This window comes from Calidris pugnax, unplaced genomic scaffold, assembly GCF_001431845.1.
Source record: "Calidris pugnax isolate Ruff unplaced genomic scaffold, ASM143184v1 scaffold171, whole genome shotgun sequence".
In the NCBI taxonomy this organism is placed as follows: domain Eukaryota; kingdom Metazoa; phylum Chordata; class Aves; order Charadriiformes; family Scolopacidae; genus Calidris; species Calidris pugnax.
Genome location: NW_015091064.1, coordinates 12,728,958 through 12,750,139, shown reverse-complemented (window position 1 = coordinate 12,750,139; position 21,182 = coordinate 12,728,958). Strand labels below are relative to the sequence as shown.

The following is a 21,182-nucleotide window of genomic DNA, read 5'->3' as shown; positions in this document are numbered from 1 at the left end:
GCTGAAAGAAGTGTCAGGTCATTATTTCAGGCTGTAGCTTAATACTTAGGCTTAACAGTGTATGATCTCTCTCCAGCCTTCATTAAAGACCTTCATTCACTGAAGGTCAAGGTATTAGAGTGTTATTTTTAAATATACTCCCAGCAGTGAAGAGTTAAAAATAGGCTTCTACGAAAACGTACAGTAATTGGTTAAACCTTGTTAGCCATCACATGAAGATGATAACTCCTCCCAGGAAAAGATATAGCAAAAGCAGCTTTAACATGGATTTATACTTAGAAGAGCAGGCGCAGGCTTCCTGGGAAGGAGTTCACAGTCTCTTGGATTATTAGCAGAAAACCAGCTTGATTCTGGAAAGGAAGGGAAGAAGATATGAGATAAAATTTTCCTTGTGATCTGCAAGTGAATTCCATGGATTCCCTACTTTGGAACAACCACCAGTAGACAGAAAACTTAAGAAGATGGAGTTGGGAAAGGCAAAGCTGCTGAGAACTGGCCTCAATGCTTTATATCAGGCCATCCACCCCGTGCACGGAATTGCCTGGACAGATGGGAAGCAAGTGATACTGACTGCTTTATACTACCATAACGGAGAACTAAAGTTTGGAGACTCAAGTGTTGTTGGTCAATTTGAACACGTTCATGGGCTTTACTGGGGTCCATGCTGCTCTACAGACACCCCAGCTCTGCTCGCTGTTCAGCATAAAAAGCATGTCAGCGTTTGGCAGCTGGGCTACAGCACTGCAGAGAAGAACAAACCCTTGATTTCTCAGACTTGTGAAGTTGGTGAGCCGTTTCCGCTGCTTTCCCAGGGCTGTGTCTGGCATCCAAAGAAGGAGGTCTTGGCTGTGCTTACAAAAAGAGATGCTTCAGTCTTGCACGCTGTTCGTACTGACAATACTAGAGTTAAGGCAGATATCAAAAGCAGTGGGCTCATCCACTGTGCTTGCTGGACTAAGGATGGTAATCGTTTAGTAGTTGCTATAGGCAGTGCCCTGCATTCCTACATATGGGATGATGCTCAGAAAACTCTAAATACCTGCTCCTTTTGCCCAGTTTTTGATGTGGGAGGTTATATCTGTGCTATAGAAGCCACACTGGATTTCCAAATTGCTGTAGCTACTGAGCTTCCTTTAGATAATATCTGTGGTTTGAATGCAGGCATTGCATTTGATGTGCCATCTGGTACAGAAACTGGTTCTTTAATCTCACAATCTGCTCCAGTACTTGGTGATGAGGAATACTCCATGGACCTGCGAAGAAAGTCCACAGATTCAGACAGATCAGGTGTTGATTCAGTTGCTTCTTCTTCATCAGGTCCTGTGGATTTAACCCACATCCTTGCAAACCACCGTCGGTCTGATCCCAGTCCTCTTATTACTCTGAAGCGCAAAGACTCTGCAGCATCAAATGGTCAAGATTCTTCTCACTTGATCTTGGTGACTTTTGAGAGAAAGGTAACCACCACCAGAAAAGTCACCATTCCAGGTATTTTGGTTCCTGATATAATGGCTTTTGACCTTAGAGCTCAGATTGTGGCAGTAGCCTCTAATACTTGTAACATTGTTTTAGTGTATTCAGTAACCTCCTCTTGTATGCCTCATATTCAACAAATCCAGCTGGAAAAATACGAAAGACCAAAGGGCCTATGCTTTTTGACAGATAAACTCCTATTGATTCTGATTGGGAAGCAAAAGTTCCCTGAGCCTAGTCTCATCCCATCTTCAAGCTCAGACAGGTACGTAATGCGTCTGATGATCAAAGAACTGATGCTGGAAGAAGATTCTTCAGCATTGCCTGAGACTAAGCAGAGTGTCTTTTATAACTTTGAATCCTCTGTGAATATTCCTGGAAAAAGAAAGTTCTTTGAAAATCTTGCCACAGAAGACCAACCTCAAAGTAGGGATCTGTTAATACCAAGAAGTACAGTTATTCAGTCTCCTAGTGGCAGGAGAAGACTCATTGAAGAAGCAAAGAGCCCTAGTTATGAGCAGAGCTCTTCATCAAGTGTGAGTGACCTGGATGAAAAAAGGCTCCCAGGTGACCCCTCGGTGGCCTTGGAAACACTGGATGCTGAACCTACCAATAGGTCAGTGTCTCTTCTTGGTTTTGGAACAGCTACCAGGCTTTCCAGCAGACCAGCTTCCCCTAAAGTGCAGTTCAATGTGATCCAAGAAACGTCAAGTTCTCCCAGAAACAACAATTTGCCAAGTGAAAGAGGAATGAGTCACATATCTAGAAATTTAGAGAGACTTTGTGGCAGCTTCAATGAATTACAACTGAGTCTTTCTGAATTAACGGACTTTGCTAAAAATGGGAGGAGGATATCTTTAGCCTATCCCTGTTCCCAGGAACCACCTGTCGTTCATATCACTTATCAGGTAACTTTTTTTGTCAGCTTAAAAATATCGTGATACGACACTGATTTTTTTAAACAATCTTGTATCTATTTAGCTTTAAATCAAGAGGATGCAGTTTAATTCTTCTCAATCCATGAGAAATGTAACCTGAGTTAGGCATCAAGCTTAATTTAAAATGGTATTATAATTTGTCACTGAAACAGTAACTCAGGATGATGTGGGTAACTTAGAGGATACCTCACAGGGGAGATTTGTGTCTGTTTGCTCTTCTTTGATAAATCACAGCTGTCTTGGTTACTAGCTGATCTTCTGTGCATCAATCAAAGAGAGAGAACAGAGCCAAACAGTTGTTAATGTATAAAAGGTATATATGTTATTTTAGTGCAGAGATAAGCCTATAAGTAGGGAGGTAGAGTAGCCCACTAGAAACTGGAACAGGTTGCCCGGAGAAGCTGTGGATGCCCCATCCCTGGAGGGGTTCAAGGCCAGGCTGGATGGGGCTTTGAGCCACCTGGTCTGGTGGGAGGTGTCCGTGCCCAGGGCAGGGGGGCTGGAACTCAATGATCTTTAAGGTCCCTTCCAATCCAAACCATTCTGTGATTCTATAATAATAAATTAAAACCTGAGCTCAAATCCGAAGTTTGAGGATAGCTAGTCTTTGATGAAGGCTGAAACGAAGTATTAAATCTCAATTTATGGAAAATTCAGATGGGCATGACATGAAGTTGGCTTAATTCTGCTTTAATTTCTCACCACTAATCTTCAGAGAGCTGGACATAGTCAATTTGTAAAAGATGTTACCACTTCCAATTTTCTAAAAAAAAAAATATCTGTCAATATGTAATTATCATGTCATTAAAAAAACAGATGAATGTCAAATCATCATGTTCCTATCCCACCCTTGTTTTGGCAAAATTCCTACTGGCTTCAATAAGAATTTCAACTAAGTAATATAGGTTGGGTAATTATTTCTGGGTATTATTCTTATCATTATTCTTAGTAATACTAACATTAAACTGCTAATATTTTTGGTCATGCTGATGCTAGTGATATTGCTGCTAAGACTGGGGTCTCTTTCAGGATGTAGATGCCAATTATAAATGCCTTCTTTTCTACTGCAACATAAGCAGCATTATGTCAAAGTAATATGTTACATTGTGATGATGTTGAAAGATGTACTTGTCAAACAAATTTGACTTCATTTTACTTTAAAGGAATCCATACAGGCATCTAAGTACCTCTCCTTAAACATTCATTAAGGGAATGGTGACTCAATTCAATCATATTCATTACTTTTAGCAATTGTTTACTTGGCATTTAAGCAGATTCTAGTATGTCAGGTACTCTGGATAAAAGCAAAGCTTTTGATCTGAAGTAGTCAATAATTTAACTTGAATACATTTTACAAGTGCTAGTTAAAAAAGCAACATGTCTATTTAAATAATTTAGGATTTTATTTGCCAAGAAGCAAGCCCTTCTGTTACCCCAGCATGTTCAAATTAATCCTGATTTCTTAACATAAATCAACTTATTTATTTAGCAAGAAGCTCTGTCTCTTGGATTCGATTGGATTAACCTTTCCAAAGAGAAGTTTTGTTTGTGACACGTAACATTAATCTAAGATCTGAAGTCACTGTGCACATTTGCTTGCATAAGCAAGAATTAATTAACCTCTTTTTTTCTTTGGAAGCAAAGGAAAAAATATTAGTGTTTCTAAAATACTGCTAGACTAACTACATTTAAAAAGGAAGACTCTGATTTATCTGAACAGGTTAGTTTCACATTAAGCCAGCAGAAAGCACCGCTAATACTGCATTATAATGACTCAGAAAAAGTGCCACTTAATGTCTTTCTGACACACAAGCTTTTCTGTGGAAGTCTCACAACTAATGCCTTCCATAGTTCAGCCCCTCTTCTGAAATCTAACAGGATCACAGCGTGATGCCAAAATATAATGAAAAATAGACTGATGGCAAAAAGGCCTCCAGACAGACAGGGAAATATTTGCTTCATAGGCAGCTAATAATTTTCTCAGAAAATAGTTCTTTTGATTAGTTTGGATTCAGACATCTGAACCTTGTTCCTCCTTCAGGAGTTGATTAGCACTCTGAGCTCAGAGACCAGCTGGGGCTGTGGATTCCAGCCAGGCTCTGCGTTCACAGTGCAAAAAGTCAGGAAATAGCTTTATTGCTTTATGATATAAATATCAGCCTGTGGAAAACATTCTAAGCTTTAGGAACACTGCAGTCCAGTCAATAATATGGCCATTATCTTTCAGCTTTTTGTGCCAAGTGCCTGTCTTCTTAAGTGTTTGTATAATCCCCAGCACGGCAGAGGTTCAATCTTGATTGAGAATCTATTGCACTATAAAAGATAATGATCAGTACTGCATAACCCTATTTATGCATTAAAAACATAAAAGGAAAAGTTTAAAACATAATAGATAAAAACGTAGCAATAATTAACGGGCAATTATGAACACTGTTGTGCAGAAGCATTATTGACATATTTATGTATGTTTCCAGTTCTGCTTAGAAAACCATAATATAAAACAGAATGTGTATTCCTTAATAATTCATAGTGTCTGCCCACTAAATAGTCAAAATCTTTGTTTATTCTGTTAGTGTGAGCCTACCTATAACTCCTCTGAAGCCACGTCCATGCGATACTACCAGAATTTATATTCTGTGTAGCCCAGAGCCATAAAAGAAAAACACGATCACTCACACTTTGGAAATGTCACTGCACTATCACTTGTGTAATAGCATTCAGCCACCAGAGGTGACTTGATCATTCAACCCTGAAAAGCAAATATTATTGCTCTTTCATCACATACAGACTTGTGATTCAGGATAGTGTGGGAAGGCAGACAGACAGACGCAGTAAGAGGATATTATTTAAAAAGAAAAAAAAAAGATGAGGATCCATCACAGATTTGTTTCTGTTTCATTTTGCAAAAAGATACTTTTTTCATCCTTTTCCTCAAGAAAAGGAACAGCTGCAGAATATTTAAAATAGCCTCATTCAAAAGCTAATTACAGTGGAAATAAAGCCAATCTGGATTTGAAATTAATGGCATTTAGGCAAACCTCTCCAGGAGGAATAAGATTCATCTTAATCTGAAGAATATCTTAAAACTCCTACATTTTGCTCACAAGCTGTATTATGTCAAAAGTGTATATCACTGAGAGCATAGATTGCATAATTAAACAGGAAATAAATATCTTTTCAGTATTAGTCACCATGATTTCCTTTTCTTAGCACTCACCAATAATTGTCTACAAGTCAATTTGTACTTTTATAGCATCTTCATACTATTTACTGTGGGAACCTTTATTGCCAAGGTCAGCTATAAAATAAACAATTTTTAACACAGAGCTGGGAGATGAATAGAGAGGATCCAAACATACGGCAATAAAGTTTTTCTGATAGAATTACATGAAGTAGAAATACAGAAGAGGAGCATAAGGGTGGCACAGTAAAATGACCAAAGACCAGGCTGCAATGATCAGCTGTAATAAAACCATGAACCTTTCTCAAATCCAAAGGGCAATTTTGACTCAGGTTGAGCAATAGAGAGAAAGCCATGAAAATGATGGAAGGTGATGTGGCTGCTCCCTGGAGTAAGAAACTAGTCAGCCATCCTGAAGTTTAGAGGGAAGAGATTTAGGATGACCGTAAAATAAAGACCTGCAGTAGTCAAGAAAAGGTGTGATTAATGCATGGGTAACATTTTGAGCAAAGGTTGAGGAATCTGTTAAGAACAAATTCTGACAACAATGTTCTGAAACTGATCAATAGCAGACAAGCAGGGTCTGTAGAGGAGATGCAATACCTTTTATTAGACCAGATACATAGATACAAAAGAAAAGGAATACGTAATGTCAAAAATGAATCCAAGTTTTTGTACTGTGCAAAGAAAGTAAAGATCTGCGTTAATATCCCCCCCCTCAAAACATAAAGATCATGGAAGCACAAGCATGAGGACAAAGGATAGATCTTAGATGACAATATACCTGAAGCACTTGTTGCAGAGCTATTAACAAGGAGCCAAGAGTAGAGAAATCCTACCATCACATCACCTGAAATGCTGATGGGCACTATAAATGCAAACTGCACTGGGATTTAAGCACCCCTGAGCACCTCAGATGTCTTCCAACGTAAACATTTTAGAGGCTTATGCTTCTCTAACAGGTTAATTAGGGTTGCATTTGGAATGCCCCACATACGGGCAAGCAAAGATATTAATATCTCCACCAACATCAATTAATTAATTAATTAAATGAACAAACAAACAAATAAATAAATTCAAGATCCACCAAAAATAAAAAAGGAATCACAGCAATGTCCAGAAATCATGACAGGAAAGGGGAGCAGTGCAGGCTGTCAAACCTAATTAATACTACCAGTGGCAACGCTGCACAAGAATTAATGACACACAGCAATTTAAATATCAAAAATCATATTTCTCATTCCTCTTCAGGTCTCTTCCTTAGCTGTCTAACTCTCTTTTCATTGTCTTCTTGGCCAGATCCCCCACACCTATTTAATTTACCAGGTTTTTTTTCTCATCCCACACAATGAGTGTGGGAGAAAGGCAAAAGCAAGCCGAGTAATGGGTACGAAGGTACCAAAACTGAAATTACCACTGAAGCACAACACAAAGAGCTGAAATCAAGGGTTTAAGAAAATGAAAACGAGAGTCCTATGCAACTACAGCACTATTCATCTTACAGTGCATATATGTGACTGATTAACCTGATACCTTTCATTTATAAAAGAACAGATTATTAACACAAAGGATATGAAGAATATTTAAAATACCTGTAATGAATACCAGTATTTGAAATCATGCCACGGGGGAAATTATTTGTTCAACAGCAGAGAAGAGGGATTAATAGAAGAAATATAAGGTGGTTAAGGAATTAGCTGGAAGGAAGATAGTAAACGGTTATAGTAATATAAAAGAAAATGGAAGACATTTACTAGAGGCTTTTTTCATGATTGATCTTCTGGCTAATATAAAAGTTTCATTAATGATCTGATGAGATATGCTAATAAAATCTGCGTATCAGACAATCAAGTCAGTAGTAGGATAGGAAGTAGTCAATAGAGGATCAGGATATTGTACTTGTAATTTGATGACCTTAGCATCTAGAATTTAAAAAAAAAAAAAGATTGAAATGAACTAATATGAAGTGCATAGTGATATATTTCAGGACTAATAGAAGGAATTTCTGCCATAAATTAGATATTCATTAGCAGGAAAAAAACAAGGATGACAAAAGCTTGCATGTGTTAAGTAACTCCAAGATGATTATGAATCAAAATGTGATGGGTTTATGAAAAGAACAAAGGCAATCAGTGGGTACATCCACAGATGCTTCTCCACAGGTGAGGTCCAAGCAGTAAGTAATGCAATACTGGGCAACACAGCCATGAGGCCTCATCTGGAAAACATTTACATTTCTAGACATCCATGTGCAAAGAAGACACATTCAAATTGCAATCAATCACTAACCCAGTGTTAGTAAAACCAATTCTGATTAGTAACATATTCTTATTTACCTCACTGTTCATCAGTCGTTGAATTTAAGTTCATGAAGATGATCTCAGCATCCAGGCAAGTGTAGGCAGTGCATTAGGAAATACAAGATAAATAGTGAAAAAGGTTCAAGAGGCAGAACTAGCTGTCTGCTCAGTGGGGTTCAAAAAGTAATAAAAGCCATGTTTATTTATCATGCAGACATCTGGAGTATAACATCTAATGCAGGAACCCTTTTTTTCTTAGTAAATTATTTTCTTCCCATATATATTTGCACTCCAAAACATGAGTCTTGAAAGACAGTTTGGCAACGCTGGGATGGACTGGCCGAAACCCAGAAGACCCTTTCTAGGTTATAAAATCTGATCAAAGGGCCGGCTGGTACGCATGAAGGAAAACAATTATTGAATTGATGGTTTGTTTCTATTGGATTTTTGTTGATGGAGGGTTGGACCTGACACACTACAGGAAGTTGGCTAAAGAAACTTAATCTGAAAATATCTGCTCATGTATGTGGAAATATATTTGTTTCTTCTGTAATTAATATGTTCTTAGTCTACCAATAAACTTTGGTTTAGGATAAAATGACTAACATTAGAGCTTTCAACTCGACAATGGCAAGTCCTCTGGCTTCAACTGAAGATAAACAGCAACACAGCAAAACCAGAGGTACATATTTTGGGAAGAGGTGGATTACGTTTAGGTTCAACAAGAAAATGGTCTTTGGGTTAAGGCATGAAAATGGAAAGTATTGAGCTGAGATTTCAGTTGTACTTCTAACTCTGTCACAAATTACTTGCGTGACCTTGAGTGAATCCCCTAATCTTCCTGTGTAAGGATTTGATAATCTATAAAAAGGGAATACCAACAGTTACCTACCTTTCAAGAAGGCATGCATTTAAATAAGTTATTATTTGATATGACATGTGTGAGCATAATCCTTAAAGAGAAGGCATGTTATCATCACTTAAACTCAACATTAAACAAAAAAAGGCTAAATTACTAGAAGATTAAACAGAGAAAGATTCTTGAACTGACAGAATTTGCCAGCAGACAAAAATAAAGATGATTAAGTTTATCATTATAAACAGAAGTGTAGGACAGAGAGAATAGCTAATATGAATGCTCACAAGTGATGAAAGGCAAACAACTTGAAACTTAAAAAAATAGATGCCACCTAGTTTTGTATATACAAAAATGTCTTCCACTTCTAACGGCTGTTCCAATAATAATTTGCAAGTAGGAGACATACTAGTACAAAGTCATCCTAAATACAAATTTCCATTCAACTGATTTCAAGTCAACACAGGCAGAGCTAGATTGTTTTCTGATTATTTTTGAGTTGAAGCGTATCTATGGGAAAAAACAAACCACTCAGGTAAAGGCAATGTGCCTGTCTCATTTACAGTCCACGTTTTTCTATAGATCATTAACTGAAGTACAAGTTTGAATAAACTCTGCTATTTCAACTTGAATTCAGGAAAATGAAGTAGTTGTTAGATGTACTAATCCACAATATGCAGCAATGAAAAGCTTTGCACAAATATCTGTACAGGCAAATAGCCTCCTTGCAATGTAAACACAAAACACATGCTCATTGCTGAATATTCAGCCCATTGAGTTTGAAGTGTATTTAGGTTCAATAGAATATAGTACTATATAATTTGAAGAGACCTAAAAATGACAAAGCAGTTCTGTTGTGTATTATAGCTGTAATAAAAAGTTACTACACATTTATGACTAAGAAAATGATACTCCTTTGATGCATTCCCTAGGTATTTCCCTATTAATTACAGAGCAACAAATTTCTGGCTGTTTTGAATGAGGGAAGAGATGAGAAGACCTTTGAAAGTTTGAAAGTTTATGTTTTAAGAGAAAGATATTTTTACAGTTCTTACTTCTTCAAACAGCTTAATACATAAATAAATTACAATCAGCCATAGACTATCTGCATGGCCAATTTATAACAGAGTGGGGAAAAACAGTTGGTAGACATTCTGATTTACAGAATCCAATGTGGTGGCATGACAGCATACCTACGACAGAGAGAAAAATGGAAGTGATTGATTTAGAAAGGTTGTTACACAGCAAAAAAAAAGCTCGTGTTCACTGAGAGAGTGACCGAGTCAAAAGACAGCACAATTAGAAATGAAGACAAGCATTAAAAGAGACATTTTTATAGTCAAAGATTAGATCACTATGTGCAGAAATAGAAGATGCAGTTGTGAATTCATTCAACTGTAAGTTTCATATTAGCAAGGAAGATTCAAGGATATGAAGTAGACACAGAAGGACTAGAGCAGGAGTTAGGATAGATGGCATCTTGTCAACCCATTCTAAAATGTTAACTTGGGTCCCTTCTGAATGTACAAACCAGAAAGGTCTAGGAAATGGCACACGTAGACTGTTCCTTCAAATACAAATATGTTAAATCTGGGGGGACTTGCAAACATAAGGGATGCCAAAGGGAAAAAACCTTGGGAACCTTGGGAACACATGGGAACTACACAGGTGGAAAGTATGGAGAGGAAAGAACCAAATTCAATTCACAGGACAAAGTATTGCAAGTATATTTAGCAAAGTATATTAAGAAGAAAATGTCCAATTCACATATATTTTATAATGGCATTGAGTCACTGCAAAAATTCTTAATGCTAAAATGACTCTCAAATGATAGCAGAAAGAAAATGTAAATGCAAGTATATATCCACTCCGTAACCATATTAGCTCAACTATTTTGTGGCTCTTATACTTCGCAGTGCTCAGAATGACAGAAGACAAAGGTGTTGATTCTCAAGGCCAGCTAAATTTCACGAAGCATGAATATGCCACCTTTATATTCAAGGGTGTTATCTTTGTGAATGTCACAGAAAATTCCAGGGCTGTAAATTCCCTCTCTCTCAAACAAAGTCGCAGGATTCTCAAGCTACCTTGTTAGGACAGCTTTTCAGAGAGACCCTCGCTATGTCCAGTCTCTCTGCAATTTTCTCTGTCCCAGAACTGAGGTTATTTTACTGGGGTGGAATAGCTGACCAAAACCATCCACATGTACAACTGAAACTGAGCAGAATGCTCATTTGCTCTGGTAGCATCTTGGACAGCTTTATTCCAGGCACACTATATTCCCTTCCACTGAATTGACCCTTCAGGCAGAAAGGCCCAATGGACACATATATGCGTGACCTAATACATTATATATCCAGGGCTGACACAGGTTTGAGCTGTGTAAGTACACAAAGCAAAAAGCAAAGAGGCTTATTGTTCTTCACATGGGACTACGAGATTGCGCCTAGAATTGCACTGCATGATGGTGTCATCTACAAACTGTAGCAAAGACAGACAAAGAAAAAGCAAAATGAGAAACGAACTGAAAGGAGTAAGAGCAGAGGAATGGTTAAAAGGATTCAGGCTCAATGTCTAAGCCTTTAACAATCTCTTTTCTTTTACATATATGCATCTGAAGAAAAGTTTTTCAAATGGAGCAGTTACTGAAGAAACAAAAGATGTCCTCCTCTGTGATGGCAAGATCCATTTGAATTTAGTCCAGCAGCTGTTTGATCTGCCCGTTATTGAAATGAAACACGGTATGTTCTTTTTATTTCTGGTATCTGATTTCAACTGAGTTTTTTAGCATAAAAGAGGCATTTGTGGTAGAATAATTACCCGGTACTGCAGTAAACTGAGAGTGCTTACTTTTTTTGATAAATATGTGTTTTCCTTTGAAATATGGCAGAATGTCTCCTGAAATCACTTAAATGCTAAGTAACTGCAGAACTACCTATTACCAAAGTAATATGTCAGATGCCTCTACAGAGGAAGGCTGAGAAAATAATCAGTGCACTCTATTACCTGCAAATAGAAATGCTTCCTTAAGACCTTTTGGCATTTTCCTTTGCCCATCCTTACAAGCATGTCCCAGACCTGACAAAAGAGACTAGGCTGGAGAAAAAGTCATTCTCAGAATATGAGAGATATATATATGTATCATGTAGCATTTGGGATTATTGTAATGTGAGATAAACAATGAAGTTCAATGTTCTAATTTGCCTGCCTCGCTTTTCTACCACCCACCACTGATTAACTTGTAAGGACAGATGCAGCTGGGGAAATCCTAGCCCAGACTGTTCTCTGAATCACCTTGTCCCTGTCTGTTCATGTACGCTGCCTTCTCAGCAATAGACATACTCTTATTTTTTAGCCATTTCTCTGTAATATTTCTAATGGCTGTTCACATCACAATCTAAATATATTATGATCTTACAGTACACACAATTACAGTTGGCTATAATTATGATTTCCTTGCATGATTTCCACACTGAGAGATCCATAAATTACTCTCTGTCTTACCCCTTGTCTTAACCCCGACAGGCTGAGGCATAATGGTTTAATCAGTATACTCTGTCTTATGAGAAATGAATTCAACTGTTGGTGAAATCAAAAAGAAAAGTAATAACATAAGCTATATTTTTCTAAAGAATGACAATTATATACCAGACTGCTATATAACAGGCTTATTGATGAAAAAGAAACCAGGCTTGGGATGTTACTGGTGCTGGCACCAAGGACAGTTTTGGAAGGGGGGTACCTGCTTTGGCAGGGGGGTTGGACTATATGATCTCCAGAGGTCCCTTCCAACCCCACATCATTCTGTGATTCTGTGACGGTGGGAAAAAGAGGTGTAAAATATGCACCATTCTGCCATTCATTCTGCTTATCTCCTTGTTGTTGACCACAAGAATGAAGAAAAGTGGCTACAAATACGACACAGCTCAGTGGAGCTGTCTTTATCGAAGACACATGGGGCCATTTCACTTCTCCCTCGGCTTACAGCAGTTTCTGAGAGTTGTTCCAGAAAATAAGGATATGCAGGTTTCATATTTTTGTGAGCAATCTCTCTTGACACTACAGTGCAGTGGAGGCACGTATGAAAAACCTCCACTTGCTGCAGAGGCCTGAGGTGCTCCCCAGCAGGCTTTTGCCCTTGTGTGGCACAGAGGATGCCATTTTTAACCTGTCCTTCCAATTCTTGATTTTTGAAAGAAATGCCCATAATGAAAAAAGTGGTTTAGAATTCTGTATGAAAATAATAAATAATGGGCCTGTAAGAAAACCTATTTTCAGCTCTATAGAACAGCTGAATATTTAAAATTTAATTATCAGAACACCACTCCTCAATTTCATGCATTAGACTTCCGAGATATGAAGATGTCTCAGAATCATCCTAACGTGTCCCTCTTTCTGTTCAATGTGGTGCTCGCCTTTTCCAAAATTGAGTCTGTTTGTTGACAGCAAAAAGAAAAACTGAAACAAGAAGCTTTCTAAACTCACCAAAATCTTGCCAAATTATCAATTTTGGGGCAGAAGTAGTTATGTAGCTCTTTATTCAGCTCTCACCAGTACAGGTTTATATTCCTAAATCCTTCCTTTGCCACAAGGCATGAATATTAAATGTGAGGTTTAAAAATATCACTCCCATCCTTTAATACTGTATAATTAAAGGGGAAGTAATGAAGAGTGTACTTGTATTCCAATGACAGCCTGGCATTTTTTACTATGAATAAACACTTAAGCTGGAATATATTGGGGAAAAAGAAGTTCACAACTGTAGGCCAAATTCATACTCACACACAGCAAGGCTATTGAGATCATCAGAGTTATACGAGCAATGAACTTGGCCTCATCATGTGCACTTTAAGCCCAGGACTGTAATACCATTGCCTGTACTATATATAGCCTGTCATGTAGTGCCCTGGTATTAGAACACAGAAGTCTCTCTTTTTGGCAGGTCGTCATTGTAATAATTGTGCAGAGCAAAAGGGTACTACATGCTGCACAAGGGTTCTCCACCATTGAAATACCCTGTGGGATGTGCTTCAAATCAAGCGTTATCAACAACACAGAGAATTTGAAAACATTTCAGTGGATGAAAATAAAAAGTCACTATGCTTTATCAATTTGACCAACAGTGTAACTATCCATTTGGACAGCAGAGTTTCCACTTTCAGGCCCCTTGCTTACAGAATCTGAAGTCTGTCCAGAATTAGAAAGAAAGTATTAAGAGTAGAAGATTAAAGATTCATGGTTTGGAATGACAATCTTCTTATGATGTAACAAGTGACGTGACAACATGCGATAGCGTAGCAGCCTGGAAAAGTGCTTTGTTAATAGTATAAGGTGGGGTGATTTACCTTGCCCAGGAACGTGCTTTGTTATGACTGAGAAAAATTAAGCATGATTCTTCTGGATTTTCTGCTCTTTTTTTTACATTCCTCTTCAGAATATCTCCCAAAATTAAACATTTCAACAACAGAACATAACATGGCTTTCTTTACCTCAGATCCCAGCTAATGCCCCTGCTCAGTAATAACAGGAACGCTCTAAGAAAAACATGTGATACAGGGGCTCCCACAATGCTTTTCATTTCCCACAGAATTTTTTTTCATTTTCATAAAATGTCAAACTGAAAAAAAGACAAATAGGAAATTCACTATTTTCTATAAGAAATGCAATATCCAGTCCAAAAGAAAACAGATTAATCACTAGAAAAAATATATATGGTTGACATCGCTTCATTGTCAAGCTGATTTGCAAAGAAAAGTAAAAGAAAAAGGGATGGTAGCTTTATTTTCTGCTTCTATGCAACATAGAAAGTGAACCTGAATGATTTTGATGTCTTTGCTTTAAATGTCATTCAGATTTTTTTCATTCTCTTCTTTATAAGAAGATTCAATAAATAATCAAAGGACAAGAAATTTTATTCTATCCAATTTTGTAAATAATCTTTTATAAATCACGATACCTTTTATACATCATCTTCAAGGTGTAACTTCCTTCTATTTGCGATACGAATTTGAAAACATACTGAACAAGCTTGGCTTGACAGTAAAGGAGATGGAAATTCCTGCTTTCTTCTAGAACAAATAGAGGAAAGTAATTTTCTTTGCCAACTTTTAAAGGTTCTATGATCTCTTCATCAATTGGGTAGAGCAAAAGAGTAAAAAGGATAAGCAGAAGTAAATGTCACTAGAACAAAAGTCAGCATGGAAAGGCTGGCTGAGTTTTCAGAAAGTGGAGATAGAGACGTACAGTTTATCAGAACTAGCAAAGATCCACTTTGTTTTTCAACTTAATTTAAATAAGGGACAAAATACTTAAAACCTTTCAAGACCTTTCATTTAGCCCCCCCTCCACATTTACACAAAGGTGTGTTTAATGTGGATTGTCAGACCTTAATGTCATTAGCGTAATAAGGCTTTAGTGCACAAAAAGAAAGCCTGCTCTGCTCATGTGCTGGCTGACTTTTTAAAACGTGCTTGTACATTTTACGTAACCAGAGCAATACACTCATTTTCTTTTTTTTTTTGCTTAATTTTTGCAGGCTCTTCTTGGATTGTGCTCACTGCAGACAAGGACGGCTTTGTGCCATTAATATTTAAAGCGACACAAGAGATAATCATAAGGGACGGAACTGAGAGTTCAGAAGCCTGTGGAGGTCACACTTACCAAAAAAGCACTTCAATGCGACCACCAAGCAGAGTGACATAATTCCTGACCAAAGAACACTAATGACCTTGTGTTCTAATACAAAACAGAGACATTCTGCAGTGTCAGAAACCGAGTGACTAGAAAGCTGTCTTCACTACTTTCAATGTATTTTAACTGTAAAATCTGTGGCTTGGTTACACTAGAGCTGAATCCTAGGGTTGGCTGGACCCTGTGATTTCTTCTGAAGGATCAGAGCTAGACTGAAGCTAACCACAGCTGTTGTTATTCATGGCTGCCAGTGGCCTGGAGCAGAGACTACCCTCTACTTTAATTGTGGTCAGGATGTTCTTGGAGAAACTATATTATGCTAAAAATCATGCAGTGACAATAAATCTAGCTAACGCAGGTGTACAGTTGACACAAAAGATGAAGAAGATACAACTAAAGAGCATTTATGTTGATTAAGGAAAACTGGGAAGGGGAAAACTGAGAAGCTCAACATGACCCAGCAACGTGTGCTCGCAGCCCAGAAAGCCAGCCACATCCTGGGCTGCATCAAAAGCAGCATGGCCAGCAGGGTGATGGAGGTGATTCTGCCCCTCAGCTCTGCTCTGGTGAGACCCCACCTGGAGAACTGCATCCAGCTTTGAAGACCTCGGCACAAAAAAGACATGGACTTGTTGGAACAGGTCCAGAGGAGGCCATGAAGATGATCAGAGGGCTGAAGCACTTCTGCTATGAAAACAGGCTGAGAAAGTTGGGGTTGTTCAGCCTGGAGAAGACTCTGGGTAGACCTTATAACAGCCTTCCAGTACCTGAAGGGTCTACAGGAGAGACAGGGAGGGAGTCCTTATGAGGGAGGGTAGTTATAGGACAAGGGGTAATGATTTTAAATTGCCATTTAGAATAGGTATTAGGAAGAAATTCTTTACTCTGAGGATGGTGAGGCACTGGAACAGGTTTCCCAGAGAAGTTGTGGATGCCCCATCCCTGGGGCAGATTGGATGGAGTTTTGAGCAACCAGGTCTAGTGGGAGGTGTCCCTGACTGTGGCAGGGGGGTTGGAACTAGGTGATCTTTAAGGTCCCTTCCGACTCAAACCATTCTATGAAAAAAAGGAGAACTAATTCAGGCTCTCTTTGCTGTTCCAGTTGGATCCCATGGAAACCTGCAACATTTTCAGAAATTCTTAATTTTTATATGAAAATGTTCAATTACTCAAAAGGCTGCATCACTGTCTCCTGTCAGTGTCTTACACAGCACGTAGATTTATACATGCACACAGAAGAGAAAGAAAAAACCTTGCAAAGTAAAATAAGGATCAAAGACATGAAAGTAAACTTCATTTGGCTAAATGCAGGTGTCTATACTGAACTTGTCATCTAGACTCCTGTATGATCAATCAAAAAAAGAACAGCACTTCTACAGCAGATTATTTATGGTCTAACACAGATTTCTAAAACTGATTGTGGTGAGCCATCCCTATTAAGTAAATAAGTGCCTGTTCCTTTCCACTGACTGCAAAAGCAAGCGAGAGTGACTGGTTTAAATACAAACATTTACATTTAGTCAGATGAACCTCACTGTCAGAGACAAGAGGCATTACAGATACCTCTGAGAAGCAGGCAGACAGATTCACAGAAGTTAAACTACCATGGTTACAGTGACAGGAACAGACATAAGGGAAGAAATGAATGAACTCCTAACTTTTCTTCCTCTAAATGCAGAGAGATGGGTAAAGTGTAATGAGTAGGTACATATGTGAGGCCTGGTGTTTTGTACTGCTGCGCAGGCCCCAGCAGAAACCATGGCAAGGCAAGCCTGCTTCACCCTGTATGTGCAGGGAATCTGAAAAGGAATTAGACTTATATAAGATACTATTGACATTTATTTTTCATTCTGTACATTTTGGGTCTTGTTACTACTCTTGGAGAGTCTTTTTTCCCTGCCTGGGAACCACAACAAGCCTGTTTATAGGGCACAGATACACTAAAATCCAGTTACAATACTTCACCCCATACCAAGGCTGGACTGAGAAGGTGGATCTATGATCTGAAGGCACTCAATGGGTTTGGAGGTCTGGCATTAGTACCATTCCAGTGATGCAGCCAGAAATCTCATGAGGAGCGGTTTCAATTCCTCAAATAAGGAAACAGTATCAATTCATTGAATTAAATAATGTCCTTCTCATGCAAGTATCCTCCCAGAGACAAAGGAATCATCATTCTGAATCGCCTACAGCCACAGGTAGGCAACGTAGCTGGGTATATTCATACTACCTTGTTTACAATGATCTTTTTAAGCAGTCTCAAGGAGCATTCCAGTTTGTAAAAAAAAAATAAAATAGCAAAACAAAATAAAATAAATCTGACCTTTTAACTATTAAGTACGTCCGTTACTCTACAGTTACTCAATGGATTGCTTACTACTTTGCATTAAAATTGTGTTCAAAAAGGTATTTGTATTATTACTGCTTTAAAAATTAGTGATAATTTGTGCTTTCCTTCACTGAAATCAGCCCAAATCATTGGAACCGAATAAGTAATACAGAGGTTCACAGACTTAGTATGGAGCAGGATGACATTATCAGATTTCTAAATGACATAGCACATTTTGAAGCAGCAGATGTTTCTAATCCTGCAAATACACTTGAACAACATCTTTGTGTCTCACAACAATATCTGGTATTTACAATACTTATGCTATAGCCAAGTAAAATCAAACGTAATTAGAACTAACTAGAATGATGGGAAGACTAACTAGAATGAATTTAAAGGACTACTTAGGCTCAACTAAAGGAAGAACTAAAAGAAATTTTTTCTCACAAATATTATCTTCTATGGGTGGTAGCCCCATAGTTTGGTCAACTTGAAATGAGGCTAATGAAACACAAAGATATGTCACATGGAATGGTCCTGCACTCTGAACTTAGAAACTTGAGGAAAAATGGGATTGGGCCTATCAGGTTGATAACACACCAAGACACTTTTCTACGTACCATAAAATTTCTTTGAGTTCATTATATACATTATTCTTAAGGACTTCCTTGTTGCTAGAGATACATTCCACCTTTTGTCATCTTCATGCCTGAGCACTGTTGCAACAGCCAAAAGGGAAATTCAACTAAGAAGGTGAAAATCTTAACTAGCAGAGACAGCAAGTATCTAGGCATCAAAGATGCTCCAGAACTTGTAATTATCACTAGATATTTCATTGTTAGCCTGTCACGCTACCATTTCAATTTTTCGTGTATTACTCTTCCATAAAACAATCTGAATGTTGAGAAGACGCGGAGTGAAAGGAGCTTCTTTGAACAGCTATAAAAATTTGGTTTGGTAGAGATAAAAAGAGGCAAATAAACTTTTAGATGACAAAGCAATTAGTTTCAGGGTTTAACTGGCTGTAAAAGTCAAAAACTTAGTTCTGTAATGTTTAATGAACTTTTGGATTTGGTTTACTTTGGTGACATTGTTTTTCCCTGCTGTATGATTCAAGGGTTATTGAATCTAAGTAGGAACTTATCTGCCTGAAGGGGCTATTATTACCCAGCATAATTAGTCTGGTAACAAATGAGGACCCCAGTTCATCCTGTTGGACATTTACAATTTTATTCAAAGACTTAGGAAAAATCTACTATGTATCAATTAAACGTGTATTATGTTAAAGAATGGTACTGCACCCTCCCACTCCCCCCATTTATGAACACACTATTACGTACATATATTTGAAAATAAGTGTTTAAATCATATGCATCCACTTAAAAATGGAAAGCACTTGAATGAAGAAATATTTGGTTTCAGGTAATGATTTAGGAGTGCACTGCACTGCAGAACTATCTTATATAGTGTCTATCACAGGGCTGCAAAGTTAAAATTGAAAGTAATAAAAGCACTGGAAGAACTGCTGAAGAGATTTACGCAAAGCAGAGAATAAATTTTCAGCTTTGGTTTGGATGGAGAACAGATGGAGAATCAGTGAAGTAGAGAGATGTAAGACGACTGTTCTATTAAGCACAAGCTGTACAGAAGATTTTTGCACAAGCAGTGACAAAGGCATGTGAAAAGACAGAGTTTGTACTAAATGAGTTGAGAGACAGTAGGATGTAAAAAAGAGAAAAGCATTGACTGAGAAGCATTCATCGTCCTCCAGAAGTGCTATTTTTATGGGTCTGAAATTGATCAGTTTAGATAAAAAGGGAGTTGTTCAGACCACCTGAATTTCATGATGGCACTCCTCTTTTCAGGCTCCTTATTTCACCAGCAGAAAGGACAGGCTCCTCTGGAAGAATAATGAGACTACTGGTGCTAGGTTCCTGTCCAGAGTCACCCCACACAGGAGTCTGTCTTCTGTAATTAAAACAGAGGAATGCTAGGAAGACTAGGAGCTTAAATTAGAAGTCAAAGCAGAATGACTACACTCAGTATGCCACACGAGTGGCTCTCAGAAGACTAAATGGTGTACCAGCTCCTCCAACATTTCCCCTGTGGGGAATAAACAACATACCAGAAAGTCTAAATTTCCATTTTAATTACTCTGCGTCTTTATCCAGTACATTTATATGCATCCTAGTATACTTTTAGGAGTTGGTATATCTTTACTTAAAAGTCCAATCTGCTTCAAAGTAAAGTTAAAACTTACCTCACATTTTCCCTAACTCCGCTGCTAAACATGCAACAGTCTGCTTTATTCTTCAGGCTTACTTGTATTGACCCACTCCCTGGGAAGGGAAGTTCTGTATGCCAGACAGGCTTTTTCTTTTTTGATTTTGAAAACTATTTTGTAAGAACAATGATAAAATAATATAAAAATCAAATGCAACAAAATCAAAGTCAGCTGAAATTCTGCTGGCCAATCTGCGATGCAGACTTTGCACAATGAATATTACTTTGATATTCTTCGTAATAGCTAAGAAGTGAGAGATCACTGCAGGAAGTGTATAAAGTAGGCCCTGCATGATTCTCAACTAGTTCTTCATTTTCTCCTCTACTACTCCAGAATATTATTATCTATACTCATGTGAAAAATCTTAAGTATCAATTTCCTTTAATATATTTTCAATCACTGAAATAGTTTGAATAATATCCTCAAGCCTAACTTCCTTTCTCCTGATTCTTATTTTTATCTATGTTTTCTCAGCTTGGACAATGAAATTATTTTTAGCCATTTTTACTTTCACGTTTTCCTATCTTAACAGAAAACCACAAACATTGGACCATTTTCTCCATCCAATATCTAGCTGAAGAGTCCTTTCTGTAACCCAAGAGAGTGCCAATTATTCTTAAGTACTGCTTGGCAGATGTTTATCTAACTTGTTCTTAAAAAACCAACATATAATACCAGATTGCAATCATGAACCAGTTCAGTCCTTTAGACCCAGACCCATCTGACCTAATTTTTAAGCATATGAAGTCAGGCGAGGTGAATCCCAGGGGTTATGCAATATCACACCTGATAGTATGAATTTATTTTCCATTGTCCCACACAAAAGAAATTAGCTTAGGTATCAGTGTTTTATATGTTAATAGGCATTTTATATGTTTATATACATGTTAATCAGTCAATATTATGGCTTCATTTTTTCTAACAGCAATTGCACAATGTGTATGTTAAAAGCAAACTCACTTTGCTGAGATCCAGTACTTCCCTGCTGGTGCTATTATCTAATGGACAAGTAGAGGACTGGCATTATCTCCCAGCTAATGACATTTGGGTACCTCTCATATGAGTTTCCAAAGTGCTCAGTGCAATTCAGCCTCTGCTTGCAGCGAGCCAATCCTGTCCTTGAACTTCATG

General features: G+C 37.8%; 2 protein-coding genes across 2 annotated transcripts in view; one reads left to right on the top strand and one right to left on the bottom strand.

The window, feature by feature from the left end:
• The window catches only part of FKBP1B (FK506 binding protein 1B), a 78,313-nt gene extending 66,453 nt beyond the window's left edge, over window positions 1–11,860 (bottom strand). Inside the window, 2 exon segments of the mRNA XM_014956734.1 lie at window positions 11,691–11,776; window positions 11,778–11,860. Coding sequence (XP_014812220.1) covers window positions 11,691–11,776; window positions 11,778–11,860 — 169 coding nt within the window.
• Window positions 462–15,450, top strand: LOC106896615 (chromosome unknown open reading frame, human C2orf44). Its single transcript, XM_014956733.1, has 3 exons — window positions 462–2,381; window positions 11,369–11,489; window positions 15,284–15,450. The coding sequence occupies exons 1-3, from the start codon at window positions 462–464 to the stop codon at window positions 15,448–15,450; spliced, it is 2,208 nt and encodes a 735-aa protein (XP_014812219.1).
• The last annotated feature ends 5,732 nt before the right edge of the window (window positions 15,451–21,182 follow it).